Genomic DNA, 16,845 nt, shown 5'->3' with positions numbered 1-16,845 from the left:
ACTAGGGCAATTTGCAAGGCTGCGGTAACCTTGTGATGGACTAGCATTCCATCCAGCGGGCGCGGCCAGCCAGGGGAGAAGTAGAAATACTCCTAGTCGTTTCATGCTACTGAAACCGGGATAATCTTCGGCCTGGTGGGCCACAAGAGGATTGTAGACTTAATTTGGGCTACCATGTAAATATTGTTCAGTTTACTTTATTGACTTTCGGTATTTTACAACCGGTGATTGAAGAACGTGGAATATTAAAAATAGAAATATAATACAAAATTCTAATAATTTATGACCTGTACTTCTAATCAGTATTTTACACACGTGCCAATGTTTCTCACACAACCATAATTACAAGACAGCTGGCTGTCTTGCACTGTGATTGGTTGTCAGTGCGTGCTCGTTCATCTCGTTCCCAGATCTCTAGTGGGCAAAGCAGAAGGCCACAAGGGACCTGGGAACGAGAATGCGTGCTTGTGAACTGCGTACGTATGAAGGAAGCACCTTATGGCTCAATATTTATCCTCGATTATTTTATGATACAGTGAATAAAAAATTAGAGCAGTTATGCAAAATACAACTGCAGACGCGCGGGGACACGCGAATATTCATTACTGGGTGTATTTCCGTGTAAAAGTAAATTATATTTGTGTTGGAAGCTCCCATATACTGTTGGCAAGATGCTCCCCATTTTAACTGTATTTTCGTTGAGTACAAAATGTATATATTTTTCTAGAGCTCGCCAATTTCAAAATGAATTCTAGTTCGGCCATGTGTGGGAGTCTGGGAGAGAGTACGTTGGACGAAGTTGGAGGCAGAGAATTTGTTTCGTTCCCAGACTTCCAAATATGACCGAGATCAAGCTGGGACCAAATTTTCGTAATTATTTGAACGAAAAACCGGCGCTCTATAAAAGTGCAATTCGGCACAGGTTTGTGGCCATGTTTTTTTTTTTCTGAATTCTGGCGTCCCACAAAGACTGCTCCTCCCAGAGCAGTCGGGAAAAAAAGTGCCAGTTTTGGCAAATCTTCGTTGAAGCACTCGAAGAATTTCCGAATTATTTCAACCAATCAAAAACTAGCGCGAGGGCTCACGAGTACTCCGAAGGCCGTCGTGCGTATAAATACGTCATGTTGCTTAGAAACTTCTGGGACGAAAACCGCGGGCTCAGTCACTTCTCGGAGAAGTGATGTCGCCATCAACTGGCACTTGTTCCCCCGACTGAGAGCAGCCTTTAATATGTTGATATGAAGCTTTAATCTTCGTTTTCAGCGCGTTTTAGTCGGCGTCTCCATCGCTAGCTTCGCTGATTTTCCTCATGAGAGTGCCAGGCAGAAGTGTGAACTTCATGTCAGACGGTAGCGGCAGACCAACTTCCAAGTGAAGCAGGAGTGACTCCAGCCATTTCTCCAGGTCACAAAATTCAGGTCTGTTTGAAACGAAGAAAAATATTTTATTAAAACGCAGTCACAAAAAAAATCTACTAGGTTTTATAGTGTGGTGTTCTAATAACTTTCGTGAGAGCAAAATTATCACATCTAGCCAATCAAAACAGACAAACATAACAGCAAACCAATCACAACTCAAGGCAAAAACACGTGACCAGTGTCAAGCGCGGGAAAACTTCTCAGGCCAAGTCACTATTGTTTTTCAGTTCGATCCTATTTTGTCTAAAAAAGTAGGGCGTGAACTCTGATCGGTCCTAGTGAGGCAACATATGAAAAGTGAATGTTTAGCGCTCTGTTAGCGCTAGGGGAACTAGCTTTTTGGATGTGTTGCATGACCTTTCAACCAAATATAAAGCTCAACGTGGTTAACGACGGTAGAAAAGAAGGGGAAGGATTTCGGTTGCAAGAGTTAGAGAGGTGCCAACAATAGCCAGGAAAAGGCCGGATTGGAAGACCCTTTGTTCGCGCCCTGTGCGACACTGGGGCGCGAACAAAGGGTTTTCAGTCTGGACAGAGCAAAAAAGTAACAAAAATCCAAAGCAAAACACATTACTTATTTCAACAGTAACGCCAAAATACCGCTCTATATGAAAATATAGCTACAAGAACTAGAACCAACTAATCATGCGGTTTTACTTTTAAATACAATGATAACAGCGGTGAGTTGGTAACTTTGTAGTCAATTGCAGCAAGAACCATTTTTTTTTTTTTTGTTATTTATAACCATACTTAAAACAGTGAACAACATTTTTCGGTACCTCTTATCGGAGTCCAAATTACAACAGAGGAATGCTATTCTGTAAAATAACTCCGGACATTCAGCGCAAAACTCTTGGCGGAATTTCTCCTCATCTAAACCAAAATTCTGTGAACGAGAAAGAAAGGACAAAGCATTCAGTCAAAGCCAATCAAAATCCCGAAGTGAAAGTTGGAAGAAAGCAAAAAAAAAAAAACGTTTGGCCCGAGGGCCTAATATGTTTCAACAAAAGGTTCTCCGGTCCCATTCCTATAATCTTCGCAAACTACTTACAGATGTGCGAGGAAGGAAATCCGGATCGGCCTTTACTCGACCAATAATCTGCAACACACAAATCAAGTCAATAAACAGAGAGGTTTTTCAACAATGAAACTAAAAACAGTGAACTAAGTGAACTAAGGGGCAAATCCCTCCACTAACTAGCCCTCTTAGCGTTCTTGCGTCGTTCGCCTACCCCGGCATCACTTATACCATTTGCACTGGTCGAAATAAAACTGTCCCAATGGTGCTGCTTAAAGATGATTTCCAGTCCGTACTGCGCAGACTCAGGGTTTGTTTTCATTTTTGTTTTGAATAGGCCTTATTCGTATTCCCCGACGGCCCTGGGACGAGAGCCTTCTGAACATGAATGCGAGGCTAATGCGGGGTACTTTGCACAAATTGCAAAGAAACATATGGAAAATTGCGACTGGGTTGCCGCAAAACCTTAAAAATTATAAACGGTTTGAGGATCTAGAGCTAGTCGGTGATCTGCAGGCTAGAGGGATACCAGTGTCAATCAGAAAAAATTAGAAGATCTGGTAGAACTTACCGAGAAGGCTAACAAATTTACACTGAATCGTCGGGAACGGTTTCGAGTCAGCAGTACTTGCGAAGTAAACTTCAACACCAGGTTATGTTTCCAGCTAATCTCTTATTTTTATTTTCAGTGTACATCCGACTTAAGTGAGGGATTAAACTTTCCTTGAGGATATTTATATTGCTATTTAAGAAAGGGGTTCAGAAGAGGGAACTTGCTATATTAAATTTGATCACGCACACAATCTCAGTTGTTTATTTTTTTAAACAATAGCTACTGTAGCGCTGTGATAACTTTTTTCACTGCAAGAGCATGAAATGAGCGTGAAACGATTAACAGCATCACTTGAGCCAAATGAAAATCTAGCCTTTTAATCAAAAATTGTGTGTAGTTAGCTTCAAAACGAATCTGTAAATTGCTTTGTAATTTAGTGAGTTTGCCGATCTTGATGTGCGTGCGAGATTTTAATCTGAAACATCCAGTTCTGTTTCAGACCATTTTCGTGAAAGAATATTAAATGATCATTAAACTATCGACATTCTCACTTAACTGAAATAAGAAAATTATCTTTTATTCGAACATTCGATGATTTAGGGGCAAAATGAATTTGGAAGTTTAGATCTTGTGATTTTTAGGTCTTTCTAGCCAGTTTGCATGTACCGGCGTGCGAGAACAATTAAATTTACTAGTTCTCAAGACGTTTTGGCAGCAGCACAGAAACATAGCAGTCAAACTGTGAAAGAAATCAGTTCAGTGGAATTAAAAGCTATTCTTTTACCTAAACAGTGAGAGCATTTAACAGCAAACGAATTTGTAAATAATTAATGCGCCATTTCGTTCAGTTGTTTTTGTCCATATGCCGATCAAAATATGTAGTCAATACGCAGCATCTCTCAGACATTTATTCTTATTTTTTAAAATAATAGCAATACAAATCTCTCCAAGTTAAGTATATTGCCTCTGGTAAGTCGGATGTACAATCAAAACAAATATTAACAGATTGGGGTCATTACCTTGCGACTCGATGACTGACTTGCACTCCCCCGATTCGACTACTTCAAGGAAAATTTGTTAGCCTTCTCGGTCAGTTCTACCAGATCTTCTAATTTTTTCTGATTGACACTGGTATCCCTCTAGCCTGCAGATCACCGACTAGCTCTAGATCCTCAAAGCGTTTATTATTTTTAAGGTTTTTCGGCACCAATTTCGAGCAAAGTATCCCGCATTAGCCTCGCATTCATGTTTAGAAGGCTCTCGCCCCAGGGCCGTCGGGGAATACGAATAAGGCCTATTCGTTGAAACGTTACACTTCGGTGATAGCGTACATGAAGTTTTATAGTTCGCCATTACGGATCGTTTCGTTCAAGAATTCACGATGAGCTAAAACGTCCGTTTGAAATACCTTCGAGCTTCTTTTACTCGTTATTATTGTTTTGCAAGGATATCTGGCGTTAATAATGAAGAAAAAGGTAAGTTTTGTCCCGGAATTTTTATTTTTGCTAGTAAACATTCTTCTGTTTGTGAGACTCACAAACATTGCAGGCGGAGATTGAGCAGTACGGACTGGAAATCATCTTTAATTACAGTTTAATTCCTGCAAGATTCGTGCGGTAAGCATGGTTAGAAAAATGGTACAGGAATTTATACCATGCCATAGAAAATACAGCCAATCAGAGTACAGGAAAGCCGTTGTATATTCGACGGTATTCAACCCAACCTTCCCATCGTGCGCTACGATCTTATTCTCGATGAACTTTAGTAAGCGTATTTTCTATGGCATGGTATAAAATAGTTACACAACACTTTCTCGTGGTATACTATGGAATATCCCACTTGTCACTTGTATTTTCTTCGTATACACACTCGCCTAAAGGCTCGTGTGTATAACGAGAAAATACAAGTGACTCGTGGGATATTCCATAGTATACCACTCGAAAGCGTTGCATAACTAGTATTTATCATCATTTACTCATTTCGGTTGGAATAGAGAAGGACGAATACGTCCGAGGAATACCATCATGTCATAAATACAAAGAATAAGAAGTCACTGTACCTCACACATAACGATCCCAAACGAAAACACGTCAACCTTTTCGTTGTAGGTCATACCTGACAACATAACCACAAAGAAATAATGACAATGAAATTGAGGTGAATTGTTTTCATTATCTAATGCAAGAACAACTACATTAGAAACATAAAAGTTTTATGAAAATTTAATGTTCTTCGTGTTACCACAGAGTTCTACGTTCGAACATGCGGATGTTTCGTAGAGAGAACGAGGAAATGTTTGAGCAAATGAAAAACAAAACTGACAAAAAAGGCAGCAGTTCTCACAAATTATTATCAATGGCAGGAAAACGTTTGCTCGTGTAAAAAGAATCAGTGAAAATCAACAGACTTATAACTTACCATTCAACATCTCCGGCGCCATCCAATAGGGCGATCCTACAACAGTATATCTGTGAAAAAAAGCGCGGCAGATTAACACAACGAAACTTGAAACTAGTTAAAAAAAAAAATTTCGTCACAGTAGCACTAGGCACACTACGGTGTAATAGAGCGGTTTTCACTTGAGTGTTTTGCATTACTACGCTTTGTGATTGGTTTAAAACCGTCGCGCCACTTTCTCAGCCAATCAGAAGTAAAACCAAAACCAATCATGACGCGCTCGCGCACGTTTTCCCGCGCTTCTTGCCGGCTTCATGTATTTTCTTCGAGTTTTGATTGGTTTACTGGATTGTCTGTGTTCTTTGTGATTGGCTAGAGTAATTACTTTGGTTTTGGTTTTACGACACTCAATTGAAAACTGCTTTAACTTTATAATTACCTTTTCTTTGGAGGAGGTGGCCTGTTTCCTGTTAAGTGAAGTGGTTTGCGGCCAGTAGAAGGCGGCAATGTTGATGAAATGCGGTTCATAGGCGACATCGGTCTGTCTCTTACAACACGCGCCAAGCCAAAGTCTGCTACAACCACCGTCATCTCGCCTGACTCCTGCAAAAAGGAAGAAAGGGGAATAAATTTACAGTCAAACCGGATGTTCTTTTGATGGAAACTCTGAAATGTTGCGGCGCAATGTTCCAATAGTGATTGACAGTTTGCTCGTCGCAACTTGCAACTTTCAATTCAAATTTGCTCGAGAAAGTTGCCAAGTTCCAGTTTTCATTTTTCCCGTACAAAACATAATAATTCCAACTCTGTTTCGAAGAAGGAGAAAATAATTGTCTTATGGTCGACTGTTTTTTCAACACACTGCAAGAGATTAGTGGCAGACTTATCAGTTCAAATCGCCAAACTGGGAATTCCGCTTTCTAACTCGAAACTCGAACTCACAAATTTGACACACTCACGGGAGGGCGAGGTGAAGGGGGAGGGGAGGAGCGGGGCATATAGGGGATTTACGGTGTTCAATTAACACACTAGAAACCAGTCCATCTTTTTAAGCACAGTCAGTTGTGTTGGACAATGTCAGCTGTGGCTAAAAGCAGGTTGAAACTATTATCTCAGAAAAATCAAATCACTTAGAGAATTTACCTTGTCAGTTTCAACCAGACAGTTCTTTGAATTCAAATCTCTGTGCATTACATCCATGGAATGAAGATAAGCCTGAAAAGCAATTAAAAGAATAATGATTATTATTCTTTTAATTATTACTGCTTCCCCTTTACAAGTTTGCCGTCTTTTCTTCTTTCCCGGGGGGGGGGGGGGGGCACTCAAAAACGTTTTATACGGGAAGGCTCCGCCCCAAGCTCTTACCCCTTACCCTTTTATATACCTTTTTGACAGAAATTGTACCTCATTCGTATACCTTTTACTGAAAAAGGTACCCCTTTCATATACCTAAAAGACGTGACATAGCCTTAGAACAGGACGTTTTCTTGTCATTTTTATGAAGCGCTTAATAAATTAAAATAATACAGCCATAAAGTGCGTCTGTTCGAAATATTTTAATTACTGGCCTTTTAAAAACCCTAAATGACGGATTTTCATACCCTTTCATATACCTAAACTTGTGAAATCACTACCCTTTTATATACCTGAAGCCTGAAAAAAGTACCCCTTTCGGGCGGAGCCTCCCCGTATAGGCCGTTATATGGAGTACCCCCCCCCCCCCGGTCTTCTTTCTACATGGCTCTACTTTGTAAGCTGATCTTTATTAAATTTTGTACCTTACAATTTTTCAGTAGCGTAGCAGCTCTTCTAAGTTTGCAATTATTTGGGGGCTAGGGACATTGTTCCTGTTTTTCTCTTGAAGGGTGGCATGTCATTTATGTAAGTCCTTGCAAGGGCTACTACCCGACCCAAATGTTTCAGGCACAGAATCCCAAATTGAAAATCAAAAATCAGAGTCGTAAATGAAGTCATAAGCTCAATGGAATTGCAGTCAGAAGAATCAGAATGTTTCCATTTTCTTCCAGTTCTGCTGATGACTCCATTGTTAATGATCCAGTGAAAAAAATGAATTGTCGGAGTCGTAAGCAGAAGCGGGAGAATAAACCAATCAGCAAGTGACGTGTATATCACATCATATAAGCCAACTTGTCAAAAGTGACAAGTTCTCAGGCCTTCTGAGTGCTTCCTTTCAGCTTGCGACTACAACAATCTTGTTTTCACTAGAATTGACAAGGACGGAGCCAGATCGTACTTCTCTGTGCATCTGATTACGACTCCGACTCCAACTACCGGTACATTGCTAGTGAAAACCAGCCGGTAGGTTATGTTTAATATCATCATCATCTTTAAAAACACTACTCACCATTCCTGCTGCGATATCTTTTGCAAACTTGATCCTTTGTAACCATGACAACTGCTTACCCTGAGTTAACAATAAGATAATATGTTTAAATGAAACTAGCGTGTATACATACAGATAATTCGCCCAGAGTTTGCAACGAGTTGTATAGTACATTTTTTGAATAGTGGCAAATATTCCAGGTGAACTCTTTTCAGGTTCTCAGATTATTGAGGGTTAAGAAGTTATAAAATGGTGCCTTTTCTTACCTTATCCTTTAGAACTCGACGCAATGTTCCTCCCGAGATGTATTCTGCAAAAGAATACAATATTTCAGAATCAATTACTATTGCTACTGCAAAAGAAGGGGAGGGAGGAGAGCACTCACTAACAAAACATGTTCAAAGGGGCCACGCGCCCCCCCCCCCCCCCCCTTACTAGAAGGGAGTGCTTATTGGAAGGAGGACGCTGATGTGCATGATCAAGGTATCAAGCACATAGGTCTGCAATAAGTGCAGAGAGGTAGATTAAAACATTTTTACTATGAATTACAAGGTAGCTGTACCAGTTATCAAGTTTAGTGTCTGGTCTTTGTATAAAACACCAATAAATCTCAATACATTGGGGTGATCCAGACTCTTCAGCACAGCAACCTAAAAAGAATTTCAAAAGTATCCTTTACAAACCAACATAAGTATAAAATTACCTAAAATACAAGCTTGTCTTTTGGATCTATCCAGAAAAAAACCCTATTACAGTAAAAACCCGCGTGTAAGAACCTAGGAATTTAAGAACCTTCTGGCAAAAATTTGCTCTTATAATACCCCAAAATATAAGAACCTGTTTAGCCAAATAAATTCCTACAGGTTCTTATATGTAGGGTTTAACTGTTTTATTTGTATATTTTTTTTTACCAAAAACCAGAAAGGTGATGTTACTGGGGTATATACAGTATCGTTGTTGGACTTTTGGGCAACATGGGTGCATTAATAAATATTTATACATGAAGAACAGACCAGATTTTATACTATTTTCTGGTCTTTATAATCAACAACAATGTCTACTCTGTAGAAATTAAGAACCTGATTAAGAACCTACTTAGCCTAAACTGTCAATAAGTACCCCATAATACAAGAACCTGCTTTTGGATCCAAACTCTGAAAAAAGTGAGTTCTTACACGCGAGTTTTTACTGTACTACTGTTGTCAAATGCTCATCACAACTCACTTCTTTCAGGAAGCTTGTGTTTGCCTCCTCGTCATAATGAAGGAGCTCCTTTAACACCATCACCTCCCCCGTCTGTCTCTGTGTCACCTGAACACACAATAACAAAACTTTCATTGGCAATCAAACAACTGATACAATGTCATTACACCAGTAATACATCTTGAAGGTGGGAGGTGCATTGGCCTAATGGTTAGCGTGTCAGACTCCAGATGGAGTGGTTCAGGTTTCAGCCCTGGCCAGGACCACTGTGTTGTGTTCTTGGGCAATACATGTACATGTACATGTACACCCACACAGCGGTCAAACGCAGCGCGCGTGCGCAGTTACTGTGTAATTGCCGCCACAATTTTCTATACAAAGTCTGACATTTTCTGTAAACTTTTGCTTCCGTAAAGCCAAAAGTTAACGCCGGGTCCCTTTTCTTTTGGAAAGTTAAGGTCGCTTATACGCCGCTTATTGGATTGGAAATTTGATAATTCATCCGATCTTCAGTGAATGTCCCAGCTTGAACTGTTCTTTCACCGTACCATTTCTTTAATCAATTTCTTACAAAAGTTTGCGAACTTTCAAGTCGAAATATATACATGTTCGAGGCGGCGAATTCCGGATGTGACGTCAATGTTTGCGTTTGACTGCTGTGAAATGTACACCTTACTCTCATAGTGCCTCTAGGCACCGAAGTTGACATTACATAAACTGAACTATAGAAAACATTGATATTTTTGTTTGCTAAAAAATCATTACTATTCACCAAGTTTGTCTCAAATGCTGCTGGTCCTGAATTTAAATATTTTTTATTAAGGCACCCCCCCCCCCCCCCCCCCCCCTCTGATTAAGCCGCCCCCACCTTGAAATAACTGCCCGGGACACTAATTAAAAGAAATGCAGTAATACCTTTCGAACTTGTCCAAAAAAGCCTTTTCCAATCACCTCTCCTACTACCAGATCACAAGGCCTAAAGACTCTACATGAAGGGCAAATAATGTGAATTAACAACGACTAAATACTACAGTCTTTGCCTTTATCATTATCAATATCAGTTCACTTTGACTCAAGCTCAATCCAGTGGTCACATTAGGCCCAATTGCAAGCTATACAGCTGTTCACAAAATTAACCCAATGTGTTCTGGAACAACACACTGCTTTTATTGCAAACAAACAAATGAGGATCATTCCTTCACTAATTTGCATTTGATGTTTTTTTATAACTAAGAAAACACTATTTACAAAATTACGTGCCTTAATATGTGCAATATACTATATCATACACGTAACACACCATCACTTAATGGGCTCATCGTGCACTATAAAGTATAGCAGATTTCAACCATTTAATTTAATATTCATGTGGCATAAATATACAGTTTCCTGAGTCACATGTACATCTGCTCTTTCGAACTCAAACATTTCTTTATCTCTGATGTTAACAGGAATTCAAAGGCATAGGATCATTTTTGAAAGTCAATGTTTATTTACAGGTTGGAATCCTCTCAGGGCACTGTTTCAGGATATTACAATGATTTACAATAACACTCAATATCATGATTATTTATAGTTATATTTTCATACTTAGTAGAGGAGGTAGAGGATATAAGGTATATATATAACAGTGTACATAGCAAAATACAAGTTACGTCATACCTGTTTGAAACAGTCTCTGCCTTGAATGACTGAGCTCTATGAATTGGAGATCGCACTTTCAACGAATCCGACAGTGAATTGCTGTTTGTACAAAACAAAACAAAAATTACATTTTCAGTATTTGAAGTTAAAGAAAAAGCTAGAATATAACCTGACAGTATAGTCCATGGGGGTCACAAGAGCATGACACTCTAAAGCTTTGATATTGGTTCAAGAACTACAAGTCACTACATTCTGAAGTGGTTAAGTGCAAGGCACATTGCCAAGGATATGGCAAGTGAAGCATTTATGTTATATTTTAGGCTTTCCTTTCAACCACACATCTTCAAAGGGCCTTTTTGATGGGTACAATTTTCGCTGTTGTTGTCAGGGTTGTCTGGACACTTAGCGAATTTTCAAAATTTTTGTAGTTTTCGTGAGACCCCAGTGAAAAATCGTAATTTTTGCAAATTTCGTAGTTGCGTTCAATCCTGGACGTATCTCAAAAATTAAACCACAAACATGTACATTAACTAAAAAAGTATCCCTGAACGAAGACAGGCCTTGGGGAGTAGAGTGTCTTTCTAAAGAACCCAAGGACCTGATGGATAGTGCTTAAACTGGGAATCTTGATCAGCAGAATCCAGCACACTACCCATTAGGCCAACGTATGCATTCCTCTCTTTAAGGTGGTGCATCAAAGTGGTTCCTACATGCATTTGTCCTTCCCACACGCATGGGAGATTTTCAGCAGGTTTTCCAGCATTTAGAGACACAAGCCTACCTGCGAGGAAGTGAATTGGATCGCATAGCAGGTTTCGTTGTCTTCTTTCCATTGACTTCTTTCTGATTATCTACCGGTACTTCCCCATTCTTTACAGAATGGTCTTCTGTTGATGTTGATGTACGGCAGCGCCTTAGTTCCCTTCGAGAGAACAGAGAAATTGATCTGTTACGAAAGCTTTTGTCTTCAGGGGATAAAGTCTCTGGTTCACTGTCAGAATCACCGCTTGTAGGTAGCCTGCACAGTCTTGGTTTGACTTGAAGTCCACTTGGGTTTCGTTCAATTGTAATTTGCGTAATCTCATCAGGTCGAGCTGTCAGAAGAGCTGTAACCTAATGACAAAAACTGATTAGTATACATGTCATATTTTTTTTTGTATGTTATTATTAGGGCGATCAGTAAAACAAAAAAAAAAAAAAAAAAAAAAAAAAAAAAAAAAAAAAATACACTTATAAACGTTTGACATAATAAATGAATTATAATGTAGAAGGGTATTAAAGTTCGCGTCGTTATTTTTCACGAGAACCTTTTTTCGCGGGTCTTTAATTTCTTCGCGATTTTTTGAGAATCGCGAAAATCGCCAAAAATTAAGTCCTGCAAAAAAAAATGTAAGTAACATTAAGGTAACTAAATCTTCAGCATCATGAAACTCTGTTCTTACCTTATCAACAGTAGTTGGTGATACAACAACTCTATTCACCTCCAGCACAACATCTCCAGCCTGGATCGATGATACATCATGGGTCTGCCGCTTTAAGCCTTTATTGTACCTTATGATTAAATGAAACATGTGAGCCACAAACCTGTAAGCTGTGGGGACATTAATTTTATCTTATTTCACTTAAATGCACCAGGATTCATTATAAATGAAAGCTTCTATTATCGTATTAGAAATAAATCAAGACATAGTTACTAACGATTGATAATTACCTACCCCACTAGTTAGTAGTAACCTGTAACAGTCTGTAGATAGAACATTACCATGTGACCATTTAAATGAAAGCTACCGAGTACTACTTTTATGTGGTGCTGTTTATTTTTTTTAGATCCCTAAAAAACAAACTTTGTGATTTTTTATGTCCCTTTAACATTCACTTAGTCTAGAGCTATCTTTTGCTATAAAAAACACTGCACATAAGTAGATTATTAGTCTAACCGCACTAAAAGCAACAAATGTAAAACTAGTACCCTTTGATCATGATCGACATTGAAGGTTCCTTTTCAACTCCTCCAGGTTGCAAAGTCCTCTTTTTCTCTCCCTTTACAACTTCTATTTCAATTTTACACTTCAGAGGAGTTGATAGATGGAAGTGATGGACCACATGCAAGGATGAGCTCCACCAAGGCTGTTCTTGTTCTTCTGTGTAGCACGAGCAACTGCAATTGAAACCACAAATAAAATAAAATATACTGTTGCAGTGTAATGAATCAATATGACAATAGTTACTGAGATTAGACCTCCTGAGGTTGGCTTAATTATGGAATTGAGTAGTATCCTTTATTTGGTATTGCACAGGTCAATGTTGATAGCTCTGAGCTAAATTGGTGCTATAAAACTGACAACACTTCAAATTCTTCAAACTGAAAATTGACTAGCTAAGTAACATACCCTTTCCTCTCTTGCTTCTCGTGTGTGTCAGTGTCCACCAGTCACAGTTCTGTCAGTCGCATCCATTGCGCGAGTGAGGGCCAGCTCGTGTCTGGCTCGACAGTCCCGTGCGCGGCAGGCATGTCGGGGACAGGCTTCTTGGACCGTGCTGGAACTTCTGCTCTGGTCCCTTCGCTCGTCTCCTTCTCTCCCCCAGTAAGGGGTGTCTTGGATCATTTTGATTTCAAGCTAGCAATTTAAATTGAACTACAGGTGGATGACCAAACAGTCAGGGGGATGTGTGAAGGGACAGACTCTGTCGCCAGAGCTGTGCTCTAGCAGGGCCTGAGTGCCACAGGTGGCTTAGTTTTGTCTTTGGACAACTGTTAAAACTTTGCTATCATGAAAGTTTTTAAGACCTTGGCATCCAAGATTTCTTTCATAAGTCAGAGCCTTTAAACACCCTGCAATTATTCTGAAAGCACAGCTTTGCAGACAGATGGACAGATGGGCAAAAGAAAGAAAGGCAGGTGAGGATAGAAGAGAGGCAGTTGGTCAACATTACAGAAACTGGAAGGCACAGCCTGCACCTGGGACAAAGCCAGGTCAGAAAAAAAAACTCTGAGGTGAAATTTAATTTTTGATAATTATTATGCTAATCAAAATAATATAAGTCCTCCAGGATCAGCCTTTTCTCTGCTGGCCCGATCTGGCTTCATCTTTCTGTGCTTCTGGCCCTCGGCGCCGGGTCAGTCCTCTGCTCTCCATCCACTTTCTCCCCCCTCCCGTCCCCTCTCCTCCACTCACCAGGTCACCGCCTCGCCCGGCTCCCAGTAGGGCGCGACTCGGGTCTCTTCCATCCTGCTGAATAAGTCGGAGGACACTAACATATATTTTTATGCACACATTCATAGAATCCTGATTTCTCAAACATCCAAGGGAAACTGGTTCAAGAAATTGAGGGCTCAAGAAATCAGAGGTAAAATGGCAGTGGTTGACTTAGTGAAGGAAACAAAAAGGAAGGGACTTATGGTTCAGGTTATCTGAAGGGTGGAGAAACCAAGGGTTTGAGAAATTGGAATTCCACTGTAATTGACTATTAACTAAATTATTGTGTTTTACCAAAGAAGTCTGTGTCTCTCTAGAAGAACATAGTCATCTTCCTCCTCCAAGAATTGTCGACAATTTCCACAAGAAAAACATTCAGTATGAAATTTGTGATCAGCTACGACCTAATGAACAAAAATTACATGCATTTTTGTAACAAAATTATGTTTCTTTAACTTAATAAAGCTGAACATCTTCGCCAAGCTACCATATTAATTTTCTCAAGTTCATGTATAAGTTCCTCCTACAAAATCCCTCTCTTGCGAGGATTTTTAAATGACACAGGAAGTGTGCACTATAAAAGCCGCATGTGACAATGTTGTGCTGTTTATTAAAGTCAGTCTTAAGGCTGGTTCTCATATGATCGCCCCGTCCTCTCTTCGCTTCTTCGTTTGCAAAGTCGGGGTGGAGCAACAAACTTGACGAAGACGCCGAGAAATGCATGCAGGCTTTTATAGTTTGCATAATTTCCACATTGAATTTAAGATATACAAGTAGGCTATCTTGTCCCCGTAAAAATATAATAATTATTTATATGAATAGACCACCAATAATAATTAGAATAAATATAATCTGGAAATCAAAATGGTTAAATTTAAATTGGGAAGATAAAATAAGACAGAATAAAAAAAAACTACGGAATTTGGAATTACCTAATATATAGAAAACTCAGACAATATTTGGAAAGATTTCCGCACGCCCCCTACATTAATTATGTTGCACTTTTCCTATCACTATACATAAACAGCAATCATAAAAGAACGAATCAGTCAGAAAATTGTATGCATAATTAATGTATGGGGCTGTGCGGAAATCTTGCCCAATATTTTCTTCTAGGTTCAAAATAGCGGCTGCCAAAAGCATACAAGTACATGTATTTAGTTTCACAATGATGTGGTCACATCAATTGCGTCGTAAGCCGTGAGAACAAGTTTATTTAAATCACTACTTTATCGAATCGGAATGAAAGAAGTTTCTATGGCTATTGTTTTTTTTGGTTTCTTAAAAGCATTCCGGCGCATTGGACCTAAGTGCTCTGTATCCCATTTAATCACTCCGGAAAAGATTATTGAGTGCTAATTTGGTAAATTAGCTCATATCACATTTTCCGACAAAACGTCACACGTTATATTAAATAGAAAAAAAATGAAGATTATAAAAAATAAAGACCAGCTAGTACATTGAGGAACGACAATTTATAAAATGGTTCGAACACCGACGTAGAAATTAACAAATACAGTAACACTTAAAATGAAAATTAACTTGAGTTACACTGAAATTGACAAATTTCTTTGCAGGTTTTCATTGAATTTACACCTAAACGGCCAAACTAGATAATAAGCAGTATATGGCGATAATGCGCTACATTAATTTATAACTCATACCATAACAGGTCCAGTGATGTTTTGTTCGCAAACATGACAGGTCGATCGAAATTTTGCAGCGTAGTCTTTTTTGCAATACAGCGTCTTGCCGCGAGCATAATACGTGGACGACAATTGCCGATTACACTCCGAGCACCTAAAACAGAAAGATGTTGTCACTGGAAGGGCATGTAGACATTAAGGGAATTCCCATTTCCAACAGAAAGAAGCTTAACTTACTTGAAGCAATCAAGGTGCCATTTTCCGCGTAAGGCTTCGATCGGTTGTTCGTTGGCTTTTAGCGGGTTGCCGCAACAAATCACGCCTACCATGCGGAACAACAAGAAAAATATTCAAAATGAGCTCAAGTGGAGAGTTAATCTGTCAATAAATAATATTGACTAACCTGGCGTTTCTTTCGCCATCGCAATTTATTTCCCCCCTGTGATGCGCTTTATTTTGCAAACTGGTGCCGCCATGTTTTGTGCGCAGATTTGATTGGCAAAGTAACCTGGCCTAAAAGCTCCAGGCCTGGCTGCTTAGGACCATCTCGCATCGAGATGTTCCCAACTCTTTCTCGATCTTTCAGAAGACCACCGGGGGCCAATTTTTTCATTCCCCAAAAAAAAAACAAATTTTTCAAAAAAGATTTATTTTTATTTCAGTCTTCCCACTTTTGGGCCAACCCTCAAAAATTAACCCGGTAAGGCCTCTTCAAAGGAGAAAGCCGGGAGGAAAAGCCGGGAACATAGTGTGCGTAAGTGGGCAATGATAGAATTTAAAGGGAAGTGGTTGAGTACGGATAGAAGGGGAAGGGTTGTCTGAACTCGGTATAAAAGGCGAGACTTTGGAATTAGAGGGAGTGGGGTTTGAATAAGACAAGAAGGGGTATCAAATGGTCTTTGCGAGCATTTGCGAGCATGCGAGCACAGCGTTTTTCTTTGCGAGCACGAGCATTGACAAAAATTAGCCTTGCGAGCAACGAGCACTTTTCAAAAACCTACCTCTACTAAAAACCGAGCATGCGAGCACTTGTAAAAATGTGCGGCACGAGCAAACGAGCACCCACTAAAATTTGCGAGCATTGCGAGCACGCGACATTTTGAGGGACCATTCTTGACTCCTACAAGAGCGGGCTTTGAATTTGTCACGCAATCTTCGCCCCTATCAATTAAGAGAAAATAGTAAATAGAATAAAATTAATTATCGTTACTTCTTTCCATACATTCCTTTTATTGCTTAACCACAGTTTGAAAATTAATTGGCAAAGTTTTTCAAAGTTGTCACGAGTTCAAAATTCATGAAAATTTGTTTAATCTTTATCAGTCGGAACCATTCTTGGTTATTTTCGCCTTTTTATTACTCCTTTGTTCCCAGTTTTTCCTATGTTAGAAGACTATTATTTTAGGTTTCCTTCAATTTGAAAGG

General features: G+C 39.4%; 1 protein-coding gene across 1 annotated transcript; it reads right to left on the bottom strand.

Annotated features, from left to right (window-relative positions):
- Positions 1-179: 179 nt before the first annotated feature.
- LOC144645302 (LIM domain kinase 1-like) lies at positions 180-15,923 on the bottom strand. Its single transcript, XM_078504830.1, has 20 exons — positions 15,824-15,923; positions 15,658-15,742; positions 15,439-15,574; positions 14,069-14,178; positions 12,547-12,735; positions 12,020-12,128; positions 11,359-11,690; positions 10,596-10,676; positions 9,849-9,918; positions 8,955-9,041; positions 8,293-8,380; positions 7,997-8,040; positions 7,752-7,811; positions 6,530-6,601; positions 5,826-5,989; positions 5,408-5,457; positions 5,049-5,104; positions 2,470-2,517; positions 2,198-2,304; positions 180-1,420 (listed from the first exon to the last, which is right to left on the bottom strand). The coding sequence occupies exons 1-20, from the start codon at positions 15,840-15,842 to the stop codon at positions 1,270-1,272; spliced, it is 2,058 nt and encodes a 685-aa protein (XP_078360956.1). The 5' UTR covers positions 15,843-15,923; the 3' UTR covers positions 180-1,269.
- Between the last annotated feature and the right edge of the window lie 922 nt (positions 15,924-16,845).

Source organism: Oculina patagonica, chromosome 3 (assembly GCF_052425735.1).
Source record: "Oculina patagonica isolate OP01 chromosome 3, crgOcupat, whole genome shotgun sequence".
Classification (NCBI taxonomy): Eukaryota; Metazoa; Cnidaria; class Anthozoa; order Scleractinia; family Oculinidae; genus Oculina; species Oculina patagonica.
Note: the sequence above shows the minus strand (reverse complement) of the source record. Positions and strands in the feature narration are given on the sequence as shown.

Excerpts from the sequence above, each read along its gene's own strand:
- LOC144645302 (XM_078504830.1), bottom strand. Across the intron at positions 12,129-12,546 it reads ATGTCGATCATGATCAAAGG|GTACAATAAAGGCTTAAAGC; the intron begins GTACTAGTTTTA and ends TTTAATCATAAG. Across the intron at positions 7,812-7,996 it reads GTCGAGTTCTAAAGGATAAG|GGTAAGCAGTTGTCATGGTT; the intron begins GTAAGAAAAGGC and ends TTGTTAACTCAG.